The sequence below is a fragment of the Bombyx mandarina genome, chromosome 23 (assembly GCF_030267445.1).
Source record: "Bombyx mandarina strain Sakado chromosome 23, ASM3026744v2".
Classification (NCBI taxonomy): domain Eukaryota; kingdom Metazoa; phylum Arthropoda; class Insecta; order Lepidoptera; family Bombycidae; genus Bombyx; species Bombyx mandarina.
Window position 1 is genome coordinate 20377591 of NC_143229.1, and position 26984 is coordinate 20404574.

A 26984-nucleotide genomic window follows, 5' to 3' on the forward strand; every position below is an offset into this window, starting at 1 on the left:
ATGCGTTGTTAATAAATATGATGATAAATAAAAATATAGTATCTGTGCATAATGTGCTCATAGTTTTTTTTCCCCTACCTATTCGCCGATAGCAAGGGGGTATTTCAGCTACGCGCGGACGGGTAGGCGATCTCACGGACTCACCCTAACAGAACTTGCTAACACTAGCCTTAGCAAGAGCAGTGCTTCGCAGAATCTACCATCGGATCAGAATCGCGACGTACTGAGAAGATTCAGCGAGAAATTCAGTAGGCTCTGTCTATAGGCTAGTTCGCTCAATTACGACGAAGAGTTCGACGAGGATCGTGGCCGGTGGTTCTTAATGAATGCCTACATCGTTAAGATTTCCTACCACGATTCCGTTGGCCAAGTGTCCTTGTAACGGACCTCGTGTCAATTTGCAGGGTTGAGCGCGGTCATACGTTCCCTTTTGGCACTGGTATCTAGTGAGAAGTTTCGGCCCTAAGCCCAACATAAAGGGGCTCTGATAGAATACTTGGTAGTATCGATTGAGAGCTCAAGATAAATTTCATGAGACTGAAAATGATTATTTTAGCAGCATATACATTTTCGAAAGATATTTGAGAAGAGTCTTCAGCGGTAGATGGTGGCTTGTTCACCTGGCATTACTGACGTCCATCAGCGATGGTAACGATTAAATAAATAAAAATGCATGATTATCACATGTAACATTACAAAAACCATACCCGGTTGCAAAGTAACGGAAACCTTAACCATTCAGAAATCAATTGAACGCGTGACTGCAATCGTATAGATATTATCTTTTATAGCAGTGTCATAACGCTTATACAAATAAATGATAAGCCCAGTTTTTGGTAGTCGTTGTGAAAATCCTACGGTTTGGTTATTTATGTATTTTCCGAATATATCATTATTTTATTTTACCAGTTCTCATCCGATATTAAGCTTGGTTAGAAAATGGCTGATAGATGTCCAGTTTGTGGAATAAGTAAAGCATGAAACAAAGAAATGCTACTAACTGATTTAACGAATAATTTAGAAAATATCAGTCGCCACTTGGCCAAAACACTGTTCTTTTGTAGATTTTATGGCCTGGTTCAAAAGCATTCTATTAAATTTGGCTTCCTTCCTCTCAATGCAGTACAGTCCTATAATAATGAAGTCCACCTGAGATATCAAAAAGTAAGGATCAAATTACTATCTAGTTTATATCTTTTTTGGGACAATAGATTCTTGTTTTGAGTAAAGAGTAGAATCGTATATTATCTTAAATTGGAGGTATTGTTATAGCTTTGGAAATAAATACTAGCATAGGAAATTGATACTCGTGACAAGAAACAAAAACTGTGACTCCCTTTATACAAATAATTAAAAGCCAATCCGTTTTATTAATTGATTTAAGTACTTTCATCCAAAATTGATGAATGCAAATTTTATACTTAAGAATAAAGCGATATACGCGATAGCGCGTGGCCCAGTAAATTTCTTTTAGTATTTCGAGTATCTTGTTGCCGCAACCTGGTCAGCGTACTTAGTAGCAAATACCTAGTGCATAATGAATCGCTTAAATTAAGGTGTAGCACTATTTACAGTTTACACTATTCTATCAACAACATAACCTATTAATGTGTTGTCTTCCAAATGAATCATTTTACTTATCTTTGAAGAATAGATAATTTCACAAGCGATATCTATAAATTTTATAGACCGATGACTATACAAATAAGTCGAAAAAAATATGTAACCAATAGATAGATACCCAATTCAAATAGTTCCTAAAATTAGCTAGTACAAATAATGAAATAACGTTGACGAACACGATTTGTTCTTAGTTAGTGTGAAATTATTAAAATAGAAGCAATGATGGGATATCGAAAGCTATTATTGTTAATGTTAATTAAAATATCATATTGTTTTAAAAACAGCGTTAACTTAGCTGTGAATAGAACATTTCAGTACAATATGTAAGTACGGAAGAATCTTTATATATAAATAAATAAATGTTAAAAATCATGCCTAGTTGCAGTCGAAAATTAAGAATAAAATAAAAATAATTAATTTGTTGTAGTGAGTATTTATTGAGAGTTTATGGACTAATTACATCTGTAGTTAGCATAGCTGTAAAATCTTACTTCAAAAATTTTTTGTTGATCAAATATCATGCATATCTGATCCATGAATAGAGTAGAGACTGGAATCGAGCTAGTACCATCACTTCTGTTCAACTGTCTTAACTCTTCTTTTTTTAACACTATTGACATTGGTGAGGCTGCTACACAGTAAGGAATGGCTTAGTTGTGAGCGTTCTTCATTGTAATTCATAAGATATAATGAACAGAGAGGTTAGTGTTACAACTGCTAATAGAACAAAAAATGGTTGATAGCTAGTTTCAACAGTTGAAAACTGATATATAAACTTTTGGTCAATAAAGTGTTGAGTAAGTACCTTCGCCATATCTGCTTTGAATAAATTGGACATCCAATTTCTACGGAGTGACAGCTTTGTATTTGAGACTTATCTTGTGTTTGAAAGAGGACAACAACATTCAATGTAAGCTTCAGTACTCATTTAACATCAAATGGCCTGCTAGCTTGACACACTATAGGTAGCTGAGGAAACATGACTCTCTCAAAGCAGTTTATAACAAGCTTGAGACAGTGTCCTTATAGTATGGTAAGGATGGTAATACTAAATAGTGTTTACAAACAGTCATTATCAGCAGGTTTTTTTTATTTAATTTTTTTTTTTAATTTAATTTCAATATTCTTTATTGTAAAAAATGAATTAAAATTACCATTCAATTACAGATATAATTACGAAACTTGGATTAATTTACAAGTAAACAACACCATTGAACAAATTTTAGACTTTACCGAGGTCAGTGGTGATTATATTTGTTTTTATTTATTATAATGAATGTGAGGCTACCTGAAATTTGATGGACTTTAGCACAACAATGAAATAAATGCAATAATAATAGGAATAATCAGGAAGACAAATTACCTTTGTGTTACCTCTTGTCACAAAGTGACTTGGAGACATGTTTCCGTTTAGTAAGGTAGCCCACCCAAAGGAGTCTCGAATTAAATTTGTAATTGACTAAATGAATTATTAAAACAATATTATTTTAATTATGTAAATATTATTTTAGGACTCTGATAAACTCCTTGGTTTCCCTACAAGAGTTCACGTAACAACTAATAGTACACTCACAAGTGATCATCCTCTATTCATTACGGCCACACAACAGAAAGGTAAGTAAACATACAAGTTGAACATGAAGACTGAGAGGGCTGAATCATTGAGATAATAATAATAAAAAAATGCTAATGATATTTCAGTTATTTTACTCTTTTTTGAAGAAAGCCTGAAGCTCAAACAATGCTCCTAATAAACAGTGTCAGTGAAAGAGCATGGCTTGTATCAACCTTCTTCCCTATGCATTAGTCACTTGCTGTGTTGCGGATTCAACATCATCAGCAGCTCATCACAGTTATCCACTGTTGGATATAAAACTCTTCCAATTTAGACCACTAACCCCAATTTTTGGCTCCTTTCATTAATCTCTTGCTGGCCACCCTACACCGATCCATTTGGCCAGGGGTGTTCCACAGTACGTTTGCCACTCAAGAACCTCATACTTCAGTGATTGTTGGTTGTACGGCATATACGTCCAGCCCACTGCCACTTCAATTTCATGAGCTATGTCAATGACTTTAGTTCTCTTGCAAGTAACTGCATTTCTTTATTTATCCTTCAGAGAAGCCCTGCGTATGGCTCTGTCCATACCTCGCTGAGAGAACTTGAGCTGACAGACTAGCCGCACTGTAAGTGTCCACATCTCGCGGATTCATCATCAATTGAACTGCTAGAACGATAATTATAAGTTTAGCCTACTACAAATATAGTTTGTGGAGAGAAGTGCCTGCATTTTGTTTCAGGCGTGTCCTCATGGGAACTCCCGTTGGTGCTACAAACAGACGATTACTTCTTGATGCTAAACGACATGGGCAGGACTTTGTGCCCTCACGATGCAGGTTCAGGTCAGTGTCTGTCTCATCTCTTTAACTTCCATCTGTGATCATGCAGGATTGTTTACTGTGATGATGTGTGAGTTTTTTTTCTGCCAAATGCTTTTTCGGGTTGTGTAAGGATTTCAAAGTTCAGGGTTTTCTGAGTGATTTTCTGATTTTTTTTAGAAAATCTGACGTTTTTCGTGGGGTCCCATTCAAAATCCATCAAGATTTGACCAGTAGTTTATGAGTTACGCTAAATATTGAATATGAAATTGACTTGGATTACATTGATAGTATTCATATTTTATTTTGTCTTTTTTTGTGTTTTATTGCTTAGATGTGTTGGACGAGCTTACGGCCTACCTGATGTTAAGTGGTTACGGAAGCCCATAGACATTTACAACGTAAATGCCGCCACCCACCTTGAGATGTGAGTTGTAAGGTCTCACTCTTAACAGTACAACGGCTACCCCATCCTTCACACTGAAACGCATTACTGCTTCACGGCAGAAATAGGCAGGGTGGTGGTACCTACCCGTGCGGATTCAAGACGTCCTACCACCAGTATAATTAGTCAAAACATTCCAGACATAAGAAGAGAGAGTCCTCCAACTGTACAGCTGACGACGTCCAGTAGCGCTAACGTATCCGTCGACATAAAACTGAAGAGGGTCGAAGATTTCTACATAGAACTGGGCAAGGTTCGTCCTTACGTCCGTCGCTCGACGCGTACATAATACACATAAATTAGTTATAGATAAGCAACTCAAACACTCAACAAAAATGTTTACGGGCGTCGGCCACTAGATGGCTTCGCTTCAATTAGTTTCTCATTGCTCCTGTAGATAGCAGTAACATATTACCTGTCCTATATTTTATCTTTAATGAACGATTTTGTAAATTTTGTACAACAAATAAGCACTTGTATGATTTATTATTTTTTTATTTTTTGTGTTTAGTTATACAGTAATTAAATGCCTTAACTTTAACAGCGTATAAGTTTAGGGGAATCCGTTACAAGATGTCGCTAATTTCCATACAAAAAATATTTGTCTTAAAGTAACGCAGTTTCAGAGCCTTGGCTCGACGCGCCACGAGCCGTTCCGTGCAACTGTTGATAATTGTATCCACTTTTTGTTGCGCAGGTAAATGAGGTGATCGTAAACCCGAGCTCGCCGAGGTACTATTACTTTTCTTTCGATCAAAACCCTTGGAACGTGAGCCACGCGGCGGGCGGACCCCTCGACGGCACGCAACGGTATGTGGAGCACATCTTTCGTCTCTCTCTCATCTGTGGGGACGGTTGTGGGTCCTTTTCACGGAACTGCACGGGTACATGGTGCTGGTCCGTCAAGGAGGCTGAAGGGACCATTGTTTCGCGCCAGAAAGAGGCGGTCCTGTTGTGTGGGGGCAGAGCGGTGCCTATAAGAGTCGATGTGTGTACGTTCCCTGTAGACTTGGAAACGACTGGACTTATGTCGATGAACTATTCAGGAAATCTTTACACTGGCCTCGCGGGTGGACGTGGGCAATATGGTAGCGTCCGAGCCAAGTAGAATCAAAGCTCGGCTAGCAAAGCAGGTCGGGATTCACTCCTAACATATCCTCCTCGCGTCGCTTTCCTCATTACTGAAGGTCATGACTCCCCCGCTGCATCAGTTTCTCCCGTACGATTTCCCTCCATCTGCTGCGATCCTTAGCTTCATGAAGGGCATTGTGGAAGTTGATGTTCAGAGAAGATCGTAACACACTAACACACGTAACACATCCTAGCACAATAATTACGGAAATTCATAGATTTTATGGATTTGATTTTTATTACACAGCGCACAGAAAAAGTGTGAAAGTAGCCCCGGTAATTAACATATTAAAGAGCGGACGGTTATCGTAGTATGGACGTGTGATGCTTAGAGAGAAGATGCATGTGACTAGGAGATGTAATGTTAGTGCAAGGTAGAGGGGGAAGAGGTCGACCGAAGAAGACATGGATGGAGTTTGTGAATGACGATATGAGAGAGAGAGAGGAGTGAGTGTTGAGCTGACGGCTGATAAAAGTGAACGGAAGAGAAAAATTTGCTGTGCCGACCCCACCTAGTGGGATACCTAGCGTCTGCGGGACTTGAATACCGGCAAAGTTGCGTCGCTAGAGTCGTCAGTAACGGATTCAGGAAGGACATTGAAATTATTGGACGCACCATTAAGGACACTACAGCGTGCTTAATGCGAGTTTAACATTCTCGATAGCGTTAAAGTTCACTCAAGTTTGTATGTAGTCGAAACGTTTGCCTACGTTTGCCGTTAGGGGCAACTCGCACTAAGAACACAGTTGAGCCCAAGGGAATATCCCAGCAGCTAGGTCGAAGCAACGATCACTTGAACTGCAGGATTACGTGCCATCAAATACCAGCCGTAATATTTGTTTCAGATTTAATTATAACATACCGAAAAGTGTGATACTAGTAATAGAATCGGACGACGAAATCTGCGCTACGGTGTCCATACAGAATAATTCGGTAAGCTCACCGCTCAACTGTCATTCGACCCCTAACCCGGGTCCAGGACACAGACGAGGGCCTCCGGCAATGGAATTCAGAAGCAACCTAAGTGCTGGAACTGCACTCGACGTGGAGTCAAAAGAATCGGACCGTCAGCCGATAGCAGTTCGATGACCCCCGTGAGATTACCGGCCGCGCCCGAGCCCTTGCGAAACGTGCTGACCTAATTGTTTATCAGTCGTGGTTTAATCCGCGAGACGTGCCGTGCCGGGCTCAAGTGGCCGGGCCGACCCCGGTGCTCGAACGAGCTCACGGCCCACGTGGTCTTAAGTGGTTACCGGAGCCTATGGACGTCGTGACATGATGTATAATTGTATAGTAATTACCTAAATTATTATTTTTTTGAGTTTAATTTTTATTTTACGACTAGCTAACCCGGCAGACTTCCTAGTGCCTCAATCGATACACAATAAACCTAAGCTTTATATAAAATAAATTTAAAACAAACAAAAGTAATCCGTTCGACGGAAAAGGACACATCAAAGGAAAAACAAAAATGTTATTTTTATCTAATTCCAAGCGTTTTCATATTTATCTACCTTTTAAACCTCCTCTAGACTTCTACAAGTAATTCAAGACCAAAATTAGCCAAATCGATACAACCGTTCTCGAGTTTTAGCGAAACTAACGAACAGTAATTCATTTTTATTTTTATTTTACGATTTTATTTGTTGACCGCGGCCATTGCCGGCTGGACCTCCACGCCGCGACGACCTCAAGTCTTGTTATGTCGACCTCGTACCTCTCCTCATAAAACTGACGCATTTAAATGATGAAGCGAAAGGAAGACTTACAATGAATAAGTCACGTTGCACTGTACCAGAAGGCACCATGTTACCTGATGATACAGCTGTCCCCCCCGCGGGGGTCCGGCGGTGGACCGGTCGTCGTGTGCCCCGCTACGTCGTTGCGTAGCTGCAACTCAGCCGTGTGCACAATTCCAGTGTCCCGTGTTCGACAACGAGAGAGAGGTCAAATACAAAGGATACCACCTGACGATGAGCAGCCAGGGGGGGATCACGCTCACCGTGAGTACATACGTCTGTTACTGCTGGTAGGACGTCTTGTGAACCCGCTCGGGTACATACCACGATCCTGCCGCTCTGCCGCGAAGTGTAGATTTAAAGTCTTAAGACTTCGGCCTCAGGTTTCATGGTGCGTGACATCATTCACATGTTGCCCATGGGCGCCGGTGATCACTTGACACTAAGTGTGCTCTAGCGCAGCTGGGGCGACGTCCCTCGTGCTGCACTTCATAAGTCTTTTTTTTTCTTTAAAAATTTAATCCACCATTGCTTAATAAACCGCCAAATAAACCGGTCCTTAAAGGTATATATATATATAATTTTAACTGTAGCGATACTATTGTGTTGTGTTAATTTTGAACAAAACGTCAATCAGTGCGAGTAACTCTGTGGTTTGTTGGGTAACAGCAAGCAATGTTCCCGTCGGGATTTTACGTGGTGCTGATAGTGCGACAGAGCGATGCGGACTGCACGGGCGCGAGCGAGACGGAGGACGCTCCCAAATCCTTCCCCGCCAAGCGCAGCAAGACATTCAGGTGAGCGGCCCCTGGACCACACAGCAACCGGCCGCCGCTTCGAGGAGCTGTGGCCCCTGCGGGAATTATGTGTGATTGCGGGACACCAGGTGGCCTGTCATGTCATTGTCCTGCCCTAATACTATCACTTTAAGAAAAACCTCGTCAATTTGTTGCCTCGTTTCGATGTGACATAATGACGAACAAACACACTTTCACGCTTACCATATTAGATGGATTAAACAATGTAGGCAGCGGTCCAAAAAGGACGGTCTCCTACCAGATGCTACCAGATGTGTGACAATGGCTGGGTCACGTCGGATGCAGGCGGCAGCGGACCCGCCTCACTGGACATCACTTGGAGAGTCCTATGTTCAGCTGTGGACAGCTACAGGCTGACAGAGGGGGAGGTGTATCATTTCTGAATTGATCTTTACCCGGTACTTTCTTGACAGAGTAGTTTTTTTTTTTTTTTTTATATTCTGTTTTTATCTCTGCGGTTTGCTGGAAGAAAGCTCACGAACGCGATCGCTATTTACAACTAATTATTTTTTTCAATTTCCCTACTTATCTCTGGTAGCCTAAGGGGCTATTCTAGCTCCGTGCACGGGCAGGTGAGCTCACGGGCCCAACTTGAGAGAATTTGCTACCACTGGCCCCAGCAAGAGCAGTGCCTAATTTGAATTTGGAATTATCTTCTTTAAAATTGAAACATTTAATGATACCAAAAGCAGCCAGACACAAATAGTATAGCCAAAGAGATTTTATTACAAGTTCATACATATACTATAATGCGAAAAGACTTTTTCCCCAACCTCTTATATAATTTGTGTATGTCTTGTGTACACTGGAGCAGGACGCGTGTGGTCGAGGCTCGGAGTGGGATCACGTTTGGTTTTGTTTTTAAGGTTGAAGATAATAGCGACGATATCCTACCAGGAGTACCTAGTGGGCGCGCTGGTGAGCGCGGCGCTGGTGCTGCTGGTGGCGCTCTTCGTGCTGGCGCTGCTGCTGCCCTGTCCCTGCAGGTGCACAGGTCAGAGCCCCCCCCTCCCCCCGCCATACTCGAGCTCTGGACCCGCCGGTGTGAACACCTTAACTAGAGCGGGCGACTGTGACGTCATCTGTGATGAAATTAATCTGCTATCTGCCAATAGACGCAAGATCAGTGACGCGCTGCGTGTGCTGGTGCAGGGCCGTTAGAATTATTGGATCGTTGTTCAGTGGTCTACATATTCAAAATCAGTCATTATGTTAGCACAAGAGTGCTTTGAGGAATTGTACGAGATGATCCCATCATCTAGTTCTTACCATCGCACCGCCCGCCACCGGAGTAGAGTTCGCCCGTACTACCTGGAGCCACTGCGCTCATCTACAGTGCGTTTCCAGAGATCTTTTCGCCACGTACCATTCGGTTTTGGAATGAGCTCCCCTCCACGGAGTTTCCCGACATGACATGTCCTTCTTCAAACGAGGATTGTGGAGATTACTTAACGGTAGGCAACGACTTTGCTCTGCCCCTGGCATTGCTGACGTCCATGGGCGACGGTAATCACTCACCATCAGGTGGGCCGTATGCTCGTTTGACTAAATGAAAGAGAAAAAAAATATTTTATTAGTTTTAATGTTGGTTAAAGTTGTTGTGATCGTGTGCTGGTAGCGCTGGCACACTGTTCAGCTGGTGCTTATTTTTCCTGTTTTAATTCAAGGGCAGACATTTTCTGTCTTTTATAGACATCACAAAAGACACGAGGTTGAAGTCTCAATGGTATTGTTTAACGGCCACCATTACCGGCCCCACCCCTGAAATCGGAGTGTATAGGCCGGACGGTGGTACCCACCCGGGCGAGCTCACGCTGCACCAGTACCACGGCGTACTGCTACAGTAGTGCCGCTGTAGGGGACCGCCGACACCAGAGTGTTTACGCGGTGCTGTGCCACTTACAGAGGAGGTGACCGTCGTGGTGGAGGAGAGCTCGCCGTCGACGTCACAGGTGGACAGCGCGGAGACGGACACGCAGCCCATATTGGAGGCGGGTGCCGCCGGTGAGTGCCGCCCCCTCAGCCTTCAACCTCTTGAGTTTCTGGTCCTCGCAGTGGATCGCGATTCCGATCCGGCGGTAGATCCTGCGAAGCACCACTTTTGCTTAGGGCTAGTGTTAGCATATTCTCTCAGGTTAAGCCCGTGATCTCAGTTGCCCGTCCAGGCGCAGCTGGAATAGCCCCTTAGGCTACCAGTGAATAACTAGAGGTATTGAAAAAAAAAAAGAATTGTGTGCAAATAGCGAGCTTGTATCATTCGTGAGCTTCTTTCAACAAACTGCAGACAGAAGAACAGAAGTTTTGTTTAAAATGTATTCCTCAAAACTAAATCTACCTGCGTACCTCAGTAGACATACACTCGGTCACGCGCCTTGAGACATGAGGTCCACGTCTGATTGTGTTGTAGTACAGCTCATAGACCACCTACCATCAGTAGACGAGGGTGCTTTCATCCGTCCACAGTTGGAGGCTTGTCAACATCCTCCCGACTCAATGTTTGATTATTTGAATGTCCAGATGAGTCTTGGTCGCGGGAGCACGCCCTGACAGTCGGCAAGCTGACGCGGGCCCCGCCCGACACGCTGGCCCGGAGATCAGACAGGTATAACACGTATAGCTTTAGTGCTAACAACCAAGCCAACAATTTAATAATAGTTTAGTTAATCCTGTTGTTATGGCGGTCCCCCGGCGGCCCCCGGCCCAGAGACACTGCACCATGGCTCGATTTTAATATCGATTCCAAATTTAAACACACAAATTGTGTTGTCTTACAACGGGTATACCAAACTGAAACGTGGTGGTGATATCAATAATATAGATCCCAAAAAAGAGACAAAATTCAACCTTAATACAAAGTACTACGGGTCATAAACTTCAAATTTCAACCTTATTAAGGCGAGTGTTGGTAAATTTCATGTTATTGTAAAGATAAAGGAAGCTGCACGATATGGGGCACAGTCGGGGCGGCTGGCGGCACGGCTGGCGGCGCGGCTGGCGGCGCGGCTGGCGGCGCGGCGGACTGTTGGGTGATCAGTTTCAGTTAGTTGACATCGCGTGCACCTGTTCGAGTCCTGCGAGTCCGCTCTGTCGCGCTGTCGTGTTCGCTGTATTTTCGTATAACTTCGAAAGAAATCCGAAGATGTTGGGATTTTGACAATATATTTTACTTTCGGCTACGGACATAAACTACATAACCTCGCCCTAGAAAATGCGAATTGTTGACGGCGGGCCCGGAGGGTTAACTAAGAGCGGTATCACAGGGACGGTGCATATTTGAACAATTTTTTTTCGTTGAAACGATTATTCTGAGAGTACACTATCTACAGTTTATGGCTTTATGTACATTTTGTGGGAGAGCCGGTACACGGGCGGCGCCCTGAGCGTGCGGTCCCGTTGCAGGTACTTCTGGGGCGCCCTGACGCTGGCGGTGGTGTACGCGCTGCCCGTGGTGCAGCTGCTGCTCACGTACCAGCGCGTAAGTACACTTCACGTAAGGTCTATGAACTTCTTATTGTATTTGTTGATGTGATTTTAAATAAGTCTTCAATATGTTGCTCTGAAAAAAGCAAAGAAAGAAACGACATTCAAATCTGATATCTAATATATAAAATTCTCGTGTCGCGGTGTGCGTGATTGAACTCCTCCGAAACGGCTCGACCGATTTTCGTGAATCTTAGCGTGCATATCGGCCAGAGTAGAGAATCGGACAACTTCTATTTTTCATCCCCCTAAATGTTAAGGGTGGTCCGATCCACCCCTAAATTTGTTTATTTATTAGACAATTATTTTTGTTTTTTATTTATTTATGATATAGCATACAAAAATACATACAACCCTAAATTTTCACCCCTCTGCAATCAACCCTTATTTTTTATTTGTTAATTAAAAACTTTAATTTTTTTAGACAAGATTTTTATGTTTGCCTACATTTCACACCGGATCGTAATTTGTTTAAAAAGAACGAATTTTAATATATATATATTAATACTATCGTGGACAAAGTTAAAAACCCATTCGTAATCTAACGAAGAAAAAATAAATATGTGGTGTCGTGGGACACCAGGTAGGAACGAAGTTCCTTCGGCTAATGTAGAATCGACACAAATTGCAAAAAAAATCGTGCTCAATTTTATGTAGGTTTTCTTGATTTTTCTCTTAAATTTTGCTGATTAGTTTTTATTTAAGTACAAGAAAGTATTTAGAAAATTCAGTATTTTAGGAAATAATAAATTACTTAAAAATAAAAAAACATCGTAATTCAAATTATCAACTAAAATAACAAAATATGTCTCTTTATTTTTGTTTGACAACATAAAATTACATAGAAATAGAAAAATAGAAATAATAATAGAGAGAGAAGGGATGAGAGAACGAAAAGAAAGAGGGAGAAAGAGAAAGGTATTATACACTACTCGCTTGTGTATGCGACTGTCGCGCCTGCGCACGTCTCATTTAACGGTTTTATTCCACGCACTTTTTTCCACGGATTTTTTCTTACGGTTTTACTATCACATTTTTTTCAGTTCGGTCGCGCAGCAAAATCCCTATCCCCTCCAAGCCTGCCGTAAGGAACTTCGTTCCAATAATATTTGATGATTTTATGTCACAAAAAGGTTATCAGCAATTTTGGATACTAAGAATACCTATATCGAATTTCCTATCTGTCTTGCTCGGTGGTCTGATCTTTTTTTTTTAATATGACAAAATGTTCGCGTCTTTTAATCTATTTTAATATATAAATCTATACTAATATATAAATCTATACTAATATATAAATCTACAGTGGTTTTTACGGATGTTCCGTTATAACTACTGAACCGTGCATCCAATTAACTTGAAACTTGGATGTGCATGTAGAAAATCCATGTACTTAATGGATAGACTAATACTTATATGAGTGTTAGACTCCCTACACCAGTTGCGGGAGCGTTAATGATGAGAATCTTTGTGGGGTTGAGAAATAATATTACGGTTTTACATAACAATAAAACCGATATTATGTGCCGAGAAGGAAAACATACAGCATTGTATTATGAAGAAGCAGAGTAGCTGAAATTCCTTGTCTATGTCCAACCAGAGAGTCAATTTAGTTCCATCTTTAGCCGCTAGGTGCTGCCAGCAAGTATAAAGGAAGCGCAGCCATCTTTGATCTTCATAGTCTTCACCAGGAAGAACTTCCTGCAATGCTGTATGTTTTCCTTCTCGGCACATAATATCGGTTTTATTGTTATGTAAAACCGTAATATTGATGTGCCTTTGGAAAACATACAGCATTGTATTATGAAGACGTGTTTGTTATCTGCTGGTGAAAGTATTAAGCACAACGCTATGATGAAATAGGTAAAGCCATAATAAAATTATGAAGCGCAATGATAATGTTCATAATTTATATAATAATTAAATCGAAAAAACACAGTTGTTAACTTCCATGTTAATTCAATAATTAAAAAATATTTATAAGTTTGTAATAAACATTTTGTCTTGTATATACAAGAAAATGTATAAATTGTATAAATGATGTATATACATCATGTAGGAGTAAATGTTTTGAAAAAAAAAAAAAAGAATCGTGAGGATCTTTAGGAAGCTCTATTATTCGGCAATAATTATTGCAAACGTTTGGATGATTTGCAATTGCCTCTAGAAAGTATTTCGTCCATTGGTTCATTATCAATCCATCTCAGAGGCTACTGCTGATCTACAACTTCTTAGAGATGCGTTGATGCCATTACCTCGTAAGGTTGAACGAAGACCAGTTTCCAATTACAGTACGGGATGCCGCTTTTGTGACAACACACATAGTTAGAAAAAAGTCCTTACGAATCTTACTGGGCATGTCTTTAGTTTCATGTTTAGAAAGCACTTATGCAGATTATTGACGAAAATGGATTTCAATTTTAGACCCAAAGACTGGTACCAGAAAGATATTTTTCTCTGTTATCAAAGAAACTGTCTTTAGAAATTTTGAGCAAAGTAAGGTCGTTAACTCTGCGTCCAGTAGCCAGCAACATGGTTGTTGGTGTCCTTCAAGCTACATTGAGGCGTTATCTGGTGGCTGGGTTTGAAGAAAACCAATTTAGAACTATTCTCGGATCTCATGTGAATGAGACTACACTTAGTAAAATTGTAATAAGTAGTTGAGTTTTGTTTAGCTATTCCGATGGCTTTTTTAGAATAGCAATTTTTTATTAGAGAGCTTGAGAATGTTTGCTGTCCTACATGTATTTCGCCCACAGAAAGTCGACAGCGCTGCTTTATGATGCAGAAGGATTGTTTTATAGGCAAAATTTTATTTTTGGAGAAGAAGAAAGAATTTGGCAACATCTGCAGACTTAGGATCAATTTTAAAACTGTAGCACCATAAGCACCATCTTCTAGTTGCTGGTAAGTATGCTGACAAAGTGGATTGACACCAGCTAATTTTCAATAAATCTTCTCCCGTGTAGACCAGTCTATTATTTGTACAACCCCCCCCCCCCTCTCTCTAAGCTTTCAGGGTTAATGTTTAACCTGTGGAGGAGGAAGGTTTTGGATTTCGTGCGAGTTATCTAGCGTTCGGGATCTGAGGGCTTGGAAACCCAAATGTTTTCGTTCAGTCTGGGAGCACTACCAGGTAGGTTCCCTAGACACTGTTGAAGTAAGTCAGTATTCTGGGGAGAAGGTTGAGAGGAGGAATTCTCCATGCTAGTTGCATCCTCTACGGTATGCTGAAGGTCCAATCTTGGTCGGCGAATGGGTTTATATCCGGATGACCCCACTTTCGAAAAACTTTTGTGGTCACTTGTGGTAAAAAGTGCCATTTCGCAGGTTGATTTCCTCGTGATAGCCTGTCGGCTACGATGTTGTATCTCCCCGAGAGATTATAAGCTGACAGTTATCTTGAACTTATCGCTTAGGTTTAAAAATCGAAAGGTCAACGCTAGTGAAATACTTTCAGATTCATTTTGATTGTCACTACCGTTGCAAATAGCTCTTTTTGTGGGTAAGCAGTTTCTGTTGTTGAGCTGACCATAGACAGGACGTTAATATTTTGTCTAATTGTAACCCCTACCCATGTCCGAAGCTTCCGTTGCCAGGAAATGGTTGGTTTTGTGTCTCGGCAATGTTTGACATGTGGCTCCGCGTCAGCACTGCATTTGTAACTCCTACACATGTCCGAAGCTTCCGTTGCCAGGAAATGGTTGGTTTTGTGCATCGGCAATGTCTGACATGTGACTCCGCGTCAGCACTGCATTTAATTGTTAACACATGCAGGATGGCCTGTTTTTTACGGGGGTGTTTTTTCTTGAAACTTCGCAAGAAAATTTGCAAGTTAGCATAGATTGATGTAATTCCGTCAGAGTTTGAGCTAGGATGTTGTTGAGTGGCCACTTTATTTCTCGCAATTTTCCCTCGAATCCCTAGACATGTTATCTCTTGAACTAGTGTACTAATTGATTTTTTGTAAGGCTGTCTTGGCAGCCCAAATAATCCAAGAGCTTTACAGCTTATGTGGCCTGAAGACTCAACTTGGACTTCTTTTGATGGACCAGGTGGGATTTGTGTAGGTGGGATAACACAACATCCCTTTGCACGCAATGTCTCCGCGACCGAGCATGCTATGCAAGCAAAAAATGTGTATTTGTCTTCATGGACCAAGAAAAAGTCCCGTAGGTAGGTTAACATTTGACTTCCCTATGTACGTAAGGTCTTCGCGACCGAGCATGCTATGGGAGCAAAAATGTTTATTTGTCTTGGTGAAACAAGATCAAGTCGTGTAGGTAAGCTAGCACTTCGATTTTGCACGCAATGCCTCCGCGACCGAGCATGCTATGGAAGCAAAAAGGTGTATTTGTCTTCAAGGACCAAGAGAAAATCGCGTAGGTACGTTAACATTTGACTTCCCTATGTACGCAAGGTCTCCGCGACCGAGCATGCTATGGGAACAAAAACGTTTATTTGTCTTGGTGAAACAAGATTAAGTCGTGTAGGTAAGCTAGCACTCGACTTTGCACGCAATAATAATGGAAATTGACATGCCAGCCCAGATAATCCAAAAGCTTCACAGCTTCTGCAGCCTGAAGTTTCAACTTGGATTTGTTTTGGTCGACCAAAAGGAAGTCGTCTAGGAAGACTAGCACTCGAGTTCCTTTTGCACGCAAGGTCTCTGCGACCCAGCATGTTATGGAAGCAAAAAAGGTTAATCCAAAAGCTTCACAGCTTCTGCAGCCTGAAGTTTCAACTTGGATTTGTCTTGGTCGACCAAAAGGAAGTCGTCTAGGTAGACACTAGCACTCGAGTTCCCTTTGCACGCAAGGTCTCTGCGACCCGCATGTTATAGAAGCAAAAAGGTGTGGCTCTGAAGCCAGACCGAAGGGTAGGCATGTCATTTCATACTAACTCATAAGAAGGTACCGATTCCTTCCTGAAGGTACTGATACTGGTACCTTGGTACTGATCCTCAAGAAGTATCGACGAAATTTTGCGACTAACACTAGAAAAATATTCCTGAGAAATGTCCAATTCTATCATCCAGTTAAGTGTTTTATTTTTACGACCTTGTTCAATTCTCGAGTTTTTTTTTTTGGTAACCATACATGGTTTACAAATTATTACAATTTTGGTGGCACTCAGTGCCTCCCGTCGGTGTCTTCAATTGCCCCCCTCTGGATTGTACCAGATGTTACGGACTATGATTGTTTATAATGTTTGGCTTGCCTTTTGTACGAGGTCGTGACAAATAGGATTGTAGCCCTCCGAGGGACTGAATAGATTTCGATTTAGTATTATCAAACAAAAAATTCCTCAATGAGTGGTGCGTTGGCAACAGGATACTTTGTTAGAGACCACGAAAATTAAACTTTGACGTCTTATTTCTATCCATACGGCCCTTTTTTTTCCGTATACAATTTAAAACGCTTTAACGGGTAACTTGTACGACGGAGACGATTTGCCAAAGTTTTCAGTAATTATGTTACAAAGATTATTAGTTTAAATCTGTTGTGTTTTTGTCAAAATTTCGGTATTGACGAGATCAATTTGTTTACAACAATTTTCGTTACATTCAATTGTTACACACAGTTGATGCATTATTAGATTGGCAACGTCACTGACCTGGTGGGATAACGAGCCGATTCGGAGATCGACCGTTACCTTTGAATCCCGTCGTTTCTTACGCAGAGACTCCTTTTGTTCTTTTTCGCTTGACGAGCTGTTCGAACGCGAGGCGTCTCCATCGCGTCTCGCCTGGACATCTTCCCTCTCGGAAATTATGGAGCTTGACTCAACATCACCTCCAACAGATGACGCGTGATTCATGGCGTCCGATGATAGGATTGGTAAATAATACTCGTAATGATTGCAAAATAACACTCATAGAAACACAAAAATAAATATTTTTTGCCATTAATAAGAAGTCGAATAAATATTTGTGGACTTGCGACTTCACAGTACGAAAGTACACAACGCTATGAAGATCAAAGATGGCTGCGCTTCCTTTATACTTGCTGGCAGCACCTAGCGGCTAAAGATGGAACTAAATTGACTGTCTCTGGTTGGACATAGACAAGGAATTTAAGCTAAGTACACTCTGCTTCTTCATAGTTTTTTTTTTTTTTTCTGATTGTCTCACTACTTACAGGAAAAATCTGTCGCGGATCATCTCCCAATTAAATTAATCATAAGCAATGAATGAAATGTATTCAAATCTTAGCTGTATATTTTTTTTATTTTTGATGTTAATGCACTGTCGATTGCACCTATAATTGAGGTGACATCAGCCATGAACTTTTGTCAATTTGTCAATGTTTTGTATTGATGATCACTTTGTTGGTGCAACTTAATAAATAAATAAATAAATAAAAAATAAATAAATAATACAATGCTGTATGTTTTCCAAAGGCACATCAATAATGTTAATTTTAAATGCCCAGCGAAGCGGACGGATACAGCTAGTTATTCTATAGTATATTCGTTCACAGCTCTACATAGAAATTAATTTTGTAACTTGGTATTTCATTGACATTCTATATTAACTCGAACTGCTTCACAAACGGTGCAAGCGCGGAACTCATTGAACTTAAAGGAAGTTCACTTTCTAAACGGAGCTTTTTCGGAGCTACCTCTAGAGGCAATTGCAGCCTTAACCATATCTCTGAATCGTGGAAGCGACATTCTTTAGATAAGTTGGCCCATCGAACGAGGACGTTTGATGGAAATATCTTTATTGTTTGCTCTAGATGCGACCAGAAAAATTGTGTATTATATCAATCAAAGTAATTATAATTTCCGGTCTTTGCCCCCGCGGCGCCGCGTGTACTGTGACGCGGGATGCTGTGCTTGCGCAGATGGTGTTCCAGACCGGCGACCAGGACCTGTGCTACTACAACTTTCTGTGCGCCCACCCGCTCGGCACGCTCTCGGACTTCAACCACGTGTTCTCCAACGTCGGCTACGTGCTGCTCGGCGCCGTGTTCGCGGGCCAGGTCCGCTTCAGGCAGGTCAAGAGCAGGCAGCGGCCCGAGGCAAGTCCCGTGCTCGTCCACCACACACATCCACCACACTATGAGAACATCCCCAAAATGAGTTGTGTGCTGGCTCTCGGACAGTCTAATTCAGAAAACTGGTGATCTGCTGTCGCCTCGATGTTCCCCTGATGTTGCTCCCCCCTAAATAGTTGTCGGAGTTCACCGGCGTCACAACGTGCAAGCGCCGGGCCCGGGGGGAGGTCGAACAGTTCCAATTAAACACGAACACGCGTCCACCGCGGCTCTGCCCGTTTCTAACGAAAAACAATTTCATGATTCGATTTGAACTACAACACAAATAAATATATATAAACACAAACACATAAAAAAAACGTTTTGATAATATCGATATAGCAAGACCTCTCGTCCTCAGAACTTGGGCATCCCCCAGCACTACGGCCTGCTGTACTCGATGGGCCTGGCCCTCAGCATGGAGGGCCTCCTGTCGGCCTGCTACCACCTCTGCCCTAACAAAATGAACTTCCAATTTGGTGAGTTCTTTATTTTCTGTGCGTGATTGTGGGCGACCTGGCTCGCGACCCCGCATCGCGATGCAGATGCCCGCCTTCTCAACCGGCACGCGGTACTGCTTCGTTGCAGGAATAGTCAAGGTGGTGGCACCTATCCGTGCGGACTCACAAGACGTCCTACCACTAGTATATTAGATTAAAGCAACAGAGTGTTTTATTTCACGCTTCCACTACATGGTACACGCAATGTAATCATTTAGCTAATATTTCGCCAAACCAATCCTTAAGAACCAGTCGTATGACGCATCTAACGATAATAATGCGTTTCGGTTTGAAGGGCGGGGCAACTATTGTACTGTTTTGTCTCAAGATGGGTGGTGGCATTTACGTTGTAGATGTTTATGGGCTCCAGTAACCACTTAACACCAGGTGGACTGTGAGCTCGTCCACCCATCTAAGCAATAAAAAAAGGGATTGTGGGCGGGGGAGAACGAGTATGTCGCTGTCTCTCTCGCACTCAGGGGAGGGCACAGCGCGTGACGCGCGTGTCGTGTTCCAGACTCGTCGTTCATGTACGTGATAGCCGTGCTGGTGACACTCAAGCTGTACCAGAACAGGCACTCCGACATCATTCCGAGCGCGCACTCCACCTTCATGATCCTGGCCGTCATCATGACGATCGGTGAGTGCGGAACAACCGCGGGACCAATCTCGATCTCGAAAACGTGTTCAAGGAGAGTAATCTGGCCTGGACAAGGGCATTGACAGTGGGGGAGTCCCAACACAGCTCCCCCCGCGGACACTCAAACAAAACATCTATACTAATATTATAAAGCTGAAGAATTTGTTTGTTTGAACGCGCTAATCTCAGGAACTACTGGTCCGATTTGAAGAATTCTTTCAGTGTTGGATAGCCCATGTATTGAGGAAGGCTATATAACATCACACTAAGATAAAAACACCAATAAAGAATGTTTCAAAATAGGGTTTTTCATTTTGAGAGCTTCCGCCGCGTGCGCTGCGGAAACGGTTAAAGTTTTGCTAAAATAATGTATGACAGAATTGTTCTCCTTTAAAAATAAAAAAAAAGTCCGCGACAGCATATGTCTATAATATGTTAAGTGTTGTGTGTCGTGCAGACATTTACATTCAGAACAGTCCGGTTATTCGACTAGAGAACAAAGCATGATGATAACCCTGCACTGCTGATGTCCCACCCCCTCAGGCTTGTTCGGGATCCTGCACCCCAGCGCGGGGTTCGCGGCCAGCTTCACGCTGCTGCACCTGGGGGCGTGTCTGGTGCTCACACTCAAGATATACTACGCCGGGAGGTTCAAAATGGGTGAGCGAGGACCCTCTGCTTCCGTAGCGCAGAGAGACATTTAGTTCCGGTCTAAAGAATAATACGGTCTTTAAGGCTATAGTATTGTAAGTTTTTTCTTTAATGCTTAGATGGGCGGACGAGCTCACAACACAGTGTTAAGTGGCAATCGGAACCCATAGACATCTTCGACGTAAATGCGCCACCCACCTTCAGATATAAGTTCAGAGGTTTCAGTATAATTACAACGGCTGCGCCACACTTCAAACCGAAACGCATTACTGCTTCACGTCGGAAATAAGCAGGGCGGTGGTACCTACCCGCGCGGACTCACAAGAGGTCCTACCACCAGTAATTACGCAATTTATAATTTTGCGAGTTTGATTTTTATTACACGATGTTATTCCTTCACCGTGGAAGTAAATCGTGAACATTTGTCAAGTACGTATTTCATTAGAAAAATTGGTACCCGCCTGCGGTATTCGAACACTGGTGCATCGCTAGATACGAATGCAACGGATGCCTTATCCTTTAGGCCACGACGACTTAAAACCCACCAATCACACCAGACAGAATTGCAGTCAAGTGGAACTTCTAGAGCGAGTTAAAACAAGTGTTGTGTTGTTGCGTCCGGCGTAGACCGGCGCGTGCTCCTGCGCGCGTACGCGCACGTGGCGGCGCGCGGCTGGCGGTCGCTGCTGCCCGCGCACCCCTACCGCGCCGGCCTGCTGGGCCTCGCCAACCTGGCCAACTGGTCGCTGGCGGGATACAGGTACAGCCGCCCACAGGAAGGCAATGCGATCGCACGTCAACATATTGTTACGCGCTGGGGTTCGGGATAAATAAAATTCCACCAAAGTACAACTAAAAACTGTATTCAACACTTATAATAGAACACTTCACAAACACTCGATAAACACTAAAATTCGTAATTCACTTCTTCCGCTTCGCTTCAGGTGATCCGTTCGCTGTTTCGCTTCGAGTAGTTACGATTACTGACTGACTGCGTGCCATCCCTACAACGCTTTTATAGTCGAAACAACATTCCTAGAATTATCGAGAATATTCCACACATCTCTAGTATTGTGTTTCCGCTATCTGAAAATAGATGGCGTTGTATTTCTCGAGCGTTCTAGATGCTACTAGATCCTTCGATATTCGTTCGACTATTCGGCGATAGGTGGTGTTACTCTTACTGGCGTAACTATATCAAACGGACATCATAAAAGAACGAAACCTATCCAACGGCGCTTTAAAATAAAACAGATTTCACGTCTGATATTAACTGGTTATTGGACCCCACCAACATCAATAACATTAATACGGTCACTCACTATGAGACACAATTCTCAGCTCTATAGTACAACAGCTGCCTCACTCTATAAACCGGAAGGCATGACGGCTTCGTTGCAGGAATAGTCAGGGCGGTAGTACCTGCCCGTGCGGACCCACAAGGCAATATATTCTTAATAGATCCGACTTGGCTCCGATGTCTAGATTCGTTAAAACAATCGCATCTACTTTGTAATTTATCTGAAAACTAAGACACGTTTGAAGAAAGACGAGGACAAGTATTATTTAACGAGTGGACGCCGTCGCTCAGGGACATCAGCAATGCCGAAGTACAAGCAAACCCTATCGCACAGGACTCTATTTAAACCTAATAGAAAATAACGCGGAAATAACATAGGGGGGGGGGGGGGTTAATTTTAAGACCAGGGGCTTCGCGGTGACAATGATTTCTGAGCGTGGGAGACTCCTGAAGACGGTGCGTTCCTACCGGTTTGACAATTAACGGCTAATGTCGTCTCTAACAATGATATTAATTACCAGACACAAGCCGCACCCAGCTATCCGGTCTCGAACTAGGCACATATAGCTATTAAACACAAAGACAAAAGGCAATCAAACCTGCTTAGAATGTTCCCGACCGTCGACCCAGCGATCAGGGGCACTAACCACCAAATAAGTCATTCTCGCCGAACCCGTCGCTTGTGACGAAGGGCTCGACGAGTATATTAACCCACAGACACAGCCCACTGAGTTTCTCGCCCGATCTTCTCAGCGGGTCGCGTTTCCGATCCGGTGGTAGATTCTGCGAAGCACTGGTCTTGCTAGAGCCAGTGTTAGCAACACTCCCGGTTTGAGCCCCGTGAGCTGACCTACTCGCCCGGTTACGCTGACATAGCCTCTCAAGACTATCAGCTTAGGTGGAAAAGAAAAAAAAAAAAGAAAAACTAACCACTGCACCAGTAAACCAGCCAGTTCTCTCTGCTGTATCTTTGGCTCCATTCTAACATTGAAACCCTTGTTCTTGAAGCGTCTACTCGCACCACAACACAGATTTGGCAAGACAGCTCCTCGCTATTCTCATGGGCAACGCCATTCTGTACACCATGTTTTATATGGTAATGAAACTGGTGAACCGAGAGAGGATCCTGGCCAGGACCTGGATGTACTGTATCCTGGCCCACGTGGCCTGGTTCTTGGCCCTGCGACTGTTCTTGGACTCGAAGACTAAGTGGTCGGTGAGTATCTCAAACGATATTTTTTATCTTTACGGCGCTGTGTCTGCCGCTGGGCGCCACGTGGTCACCGGAGCTCACAGACATCACAAGTGTGCCATACACCTCGAGACTCTAGGCTCTGGGTCCATTCTTCAAGCGTATCGCGCGACTGCTCCGCGGCATAAACAGGCAGGATGGTGCTACAGTAAACTTACCCGGGGTAGCCGCGAGCTCGTGATGATAGTTGCGAGAGACGTGAGGATCAGTCCCGGTGCGTCGGCCCCCTCAGTCTGCGACAAGGGGGGCCGACGTGCAGCGCGCCCCCCGCTCTCGTCAGCACTCCGCGCGCTGCTGCAGGAAACTCCGGCGCAGTCCCGGCAGCACAACGCGCCGTGCTCCTCGCTGTCTTTCTACGACACGCACGACCTTTGGCACGGCGTCTCCGCGGCAGCCCTGTTCCTGTCTTTCAACATGCTGCTGACCATGGACGACGCGCTGCGGGATACCCCGAGGGACCAAATACCCACGTTTTGAGAGGCCAAGATGCGGTGGCAAGACTTGTGTTACATAGTATACGCGGCGACCGCTTTTCACTACATTATTTTGAAACAGAAATGTATCTATAAATTGAAGGCGTTTGTTCTGTTTGTTTATGCGACACCATGCAAAGACTTAGTTACACAGTTCAGTTGGGATTTCGACCGCATGTCTCAAGCTGGACTCAAGGTTATGTCCTCGTGCGGTAGGTTACCTCCCAACAACAGGTGCGCCGAGAGTTCGTTCATCCTTCATGCTATAAATGCTGAACTCATTTTAAATTTTTTCTATTATTATTTAAAATCGTATGATTCTATAAAAAGCATTTTGTGCACGTGTATCTCGAAAAAGCGACTTCTATTAGCGCGTATAATTTGTAATTTTTTCTCGACGATTGGTGACCATGTAAAACTCGATTAATTTAGAATTAATTAATTGTTATTAATATATTAAATTAAGTTTTCTGAAATGTATTATTAGTTGTAAGACTAATGTGTCCGTCACTGGGACTTTTTGGTGGGAACGCGACGAGAGGTTGTCATTTGTTTTTTTTTGTGTTTTTTATAATTGTTAATATGTCAAAATAGTACTAGTAATTGTAGTTACATTTTTCCAACTGGAAAGGCAAAGGTATCATTCCATACAGCCTGATTTTTTATATTTTTTTTATATGGTAAATGATGTTATAAAATGAAATAAAGTTAAATAATATGAAACGTGATATGAACTGAAATGAGATGAAATGAGATGAGATGATATAGGATGAAATATAATCTCAGTAAAATGGGGTTCATTTACTGAGATTTTTTCAGTGGACTTTTTGAAAAATTCCGAGAAGCTACGTTCAGCGGCTTTGTTTCATTTTCCTACATTTGTGTACTTTCACAGATACTAAATAGTTAATAAATCACCGCTATTACACATTTCAACCTGAAGAAATACTAAATAGACTAAATAAATAACAAATCACACAACTTCACTTCTTGCGTTCCCGCCAAAAAGTCCAAAAAGCTGTCAAAATAGTGGCTGTCAACTGTCTAGCGTCTGTCAACGTGCACGAGTGTTGTGTGGAGATCACAGATACAGTGGCGTAGCGATCTAAACTCGTCCTGGCCACAATACCTTTTAGCCGCCCCCCGACCCATACCTATTCGAAAACCATTTAATATGATATGTATATTTTACATATCATATTAAATGGTCGCAATCTATTCCAATCTATCATCGCAAATTAATAAACAAATAAAGTAAAATAGATAAAGTCATAGGCTCAAGCTAGGCTTAAAAGTTGAGACGAAAAATGAAGTTGAGGAAACAAGACTACATTTCGAATTTTGAATTAATATGATCATCTAGAATTAGTTCAAAAAATACCTGTTATTTATTTTAAAACTATTTATAAAAGAATATTTAAAAAATACGCAGTTTTAAAACAGTAACAAGGTTATGGTTAATTTAGATTATTAATATTCCTTTTTTTATTTACGAATTGACATTTATAATATTGCATCTACGAATAATAAAACTATGGAACAGTAACTCGCCTTAAATTGCACTTTAGATTATGGGTCCATTTACGCACACAAATAAAAGCCAGTACTACGAACACTTACTCTTTCATAAACAAACGCTTGCACGCGATTGGTCGCGCCAAGGTCACGGTTCGCAAGCGCCACCCAGCGCACCCTTATGACGGTGACGCGACGTTATGGAGTAGTAATGAATTCATGAAATATTTTTTCATTTTTTTTATTAAATGACTTTTTTACTGCAATAAAAATAAATGCAGTTTATAAGTTAGTACATGAGATGAAAATATGAAAATTAAACTTAAAATCAATACTAATCCTGTATACAGGATGTAAGGCACACGACTACCACTTTCAAGTACGTACATATGGCCTCTTTTTGAAAGTGTATGCTGCATATTGTGCTATTTTTGCAATGCGTCCAATTTGTTTAATTTCTTTCCAAGCGTACTGCGGCTTTCCATTTGTTACGTTGAATTTCATTTGTCGGAAATCTGCAGTAATAAAATCATTTGTTATCGCTGCATAATATCATACTTGTTACTTAAATATAACATATGTTTTATCTGAGCAGTATAAAGAACTACTTCTGCTTAGAAAAAGTAATCGTACATATTGCATAACACTATCCATCATCAATAGTATAAAATACGATGTTTGGATACCTACTTACTTATGAAAACTAATTCCACTGTTTTTCATATCTGTATGGCTTTTACATCATTTCACGACACACAATTGCATACTTGCAAAATTAAAAGGCGCAAAATAATAATTATCTGGTCAACCGAAAACTGACGCAACACGACCGCACGATACGAGTGCCACAGAGAACTGGCGCGCCGTTCTGTAGCTATTTTAAGCCCCGCCCTCCGCGGTAGCTATTTACGTGGAACCATTTTTGAAGCGTAATTAGTTTTCTATAGTTTTATTATTCGTGGTATTGCAAACATTGGCACTAAATTTAAAAATAGATTTTCCAGAAATCAATTACAATAAAAATTATCCAGTATTTTTTTGTTTTGCGGACCATTTGCTCCCTTGTGACTAGAGCCCGGGACACAATGTCCCCTTGACCCCCCCCCCGCTACTTCCCTGCACACTGCACAGATAACACACTTACAAATCCCCAGACGTCGCTTACGTTGAATGAGTTGTATTGTAGTAACATGATATTATTTTAAGAAAATATGACGGTAATGAATGTAAAATATAATTTTGACAATAAACTAATTAAAGAAAACGTTATCTATCTTTTATTTTTGTCTCGGGTAGCGGTGCCGAAGATCTACTCAATCTTATTAACTGCCTTGTGAGTGGGAGGGTTTTCAAGAAAATGAATCACGTAAACAAATAACGGAAATCGGTCAGAGGCTAAATTGCTTTTATTTTATCTTAATTCGTAGGCGTAGATGCAAGACTCACTTTGAGCGATGCGACTGAACCGATGTTTGAATCCGGCCGGTCGGTGCCGACCGTTCTAATGAAATGCGTAGGTACCTAACAACATCGCACCTTTACAATTGAAGTGGCTTCACTAAAAAGTTTACGAAATTGAGTTACGCATACTCCGCCCGACTTATACAGTTTTTTTATTGCCCTTGTAGGTAGACGAGCATACAGCCCACCTGATGGTGAGTGGTTACCGTCGCCCATGGACCTCTGTAATGCCAGAGGCAGAGCCAAGCCGCTGCCTACAGCTGGAGAATCGAGGCAGCGTTATACTGCCTTTGCGAGTAATTAACCCACAGACTGCACGTGTATCACACGTACAAGCTGAAGCGCGTAATCTTTGTTTTCTTTCCACCTGATGTTAAGTGATTACTGGAGCCCATAGACATCTACAACGTAAATGCGCCACCCACCTTATATATAAGTTCTAAGGTCTCAAGTATAGTTACAACGGCTGTCCCACCCTTCAAATCGAAACGCATTACAGCTTCACGAATGGCAGGGTGGTGGTACCTACCCGTGCGGAC

General features: G+C 42.2%; 1 protein-coding gene across 1 annotated transcript; it reads left to right on the forward strand.

Annotated features, from left to right (window-relative positions):
- Window positions 1-1606: 1606 nt before the first annotated feature.
- Sir-1 (sid-1-related gene1) lies at window positions 1607-26248 on the forward strand. Its single transcript, XM_089737679.1, has 20 exons — window positions 1607-1946; window positions 2791-2860; window positions 3135-3237; window positions 3925-4026; window positions 4588-4700; window positions 5145-5257; window positions 6425-6512; window positions 7499-7582; window positions 7988-8115; window positions 9003-9130; window positions 10042-10140; window positions 10654-10738; window positions 11536-11611; window positions 18462-18638; window positions 19015-19132; window positions 19671-19793; window positions 20337-20453; window positions 21072-21204; window positions 22753-22960; window positions 23297-26248. Exons 1-20 carry the CDS (start codon window positions 1843-1845, stop codon window positions 23471-23473), a joined length of 2346 nt encoding a protein of 781 aa, XP_089593805.1. The 5' UTR covers window positions 1607-1842; the 3' UTR covers window positions 23474-26248.
- The last annotated feature ends 736 nt before the right edge of the window (window positions 26249-26984 follow it).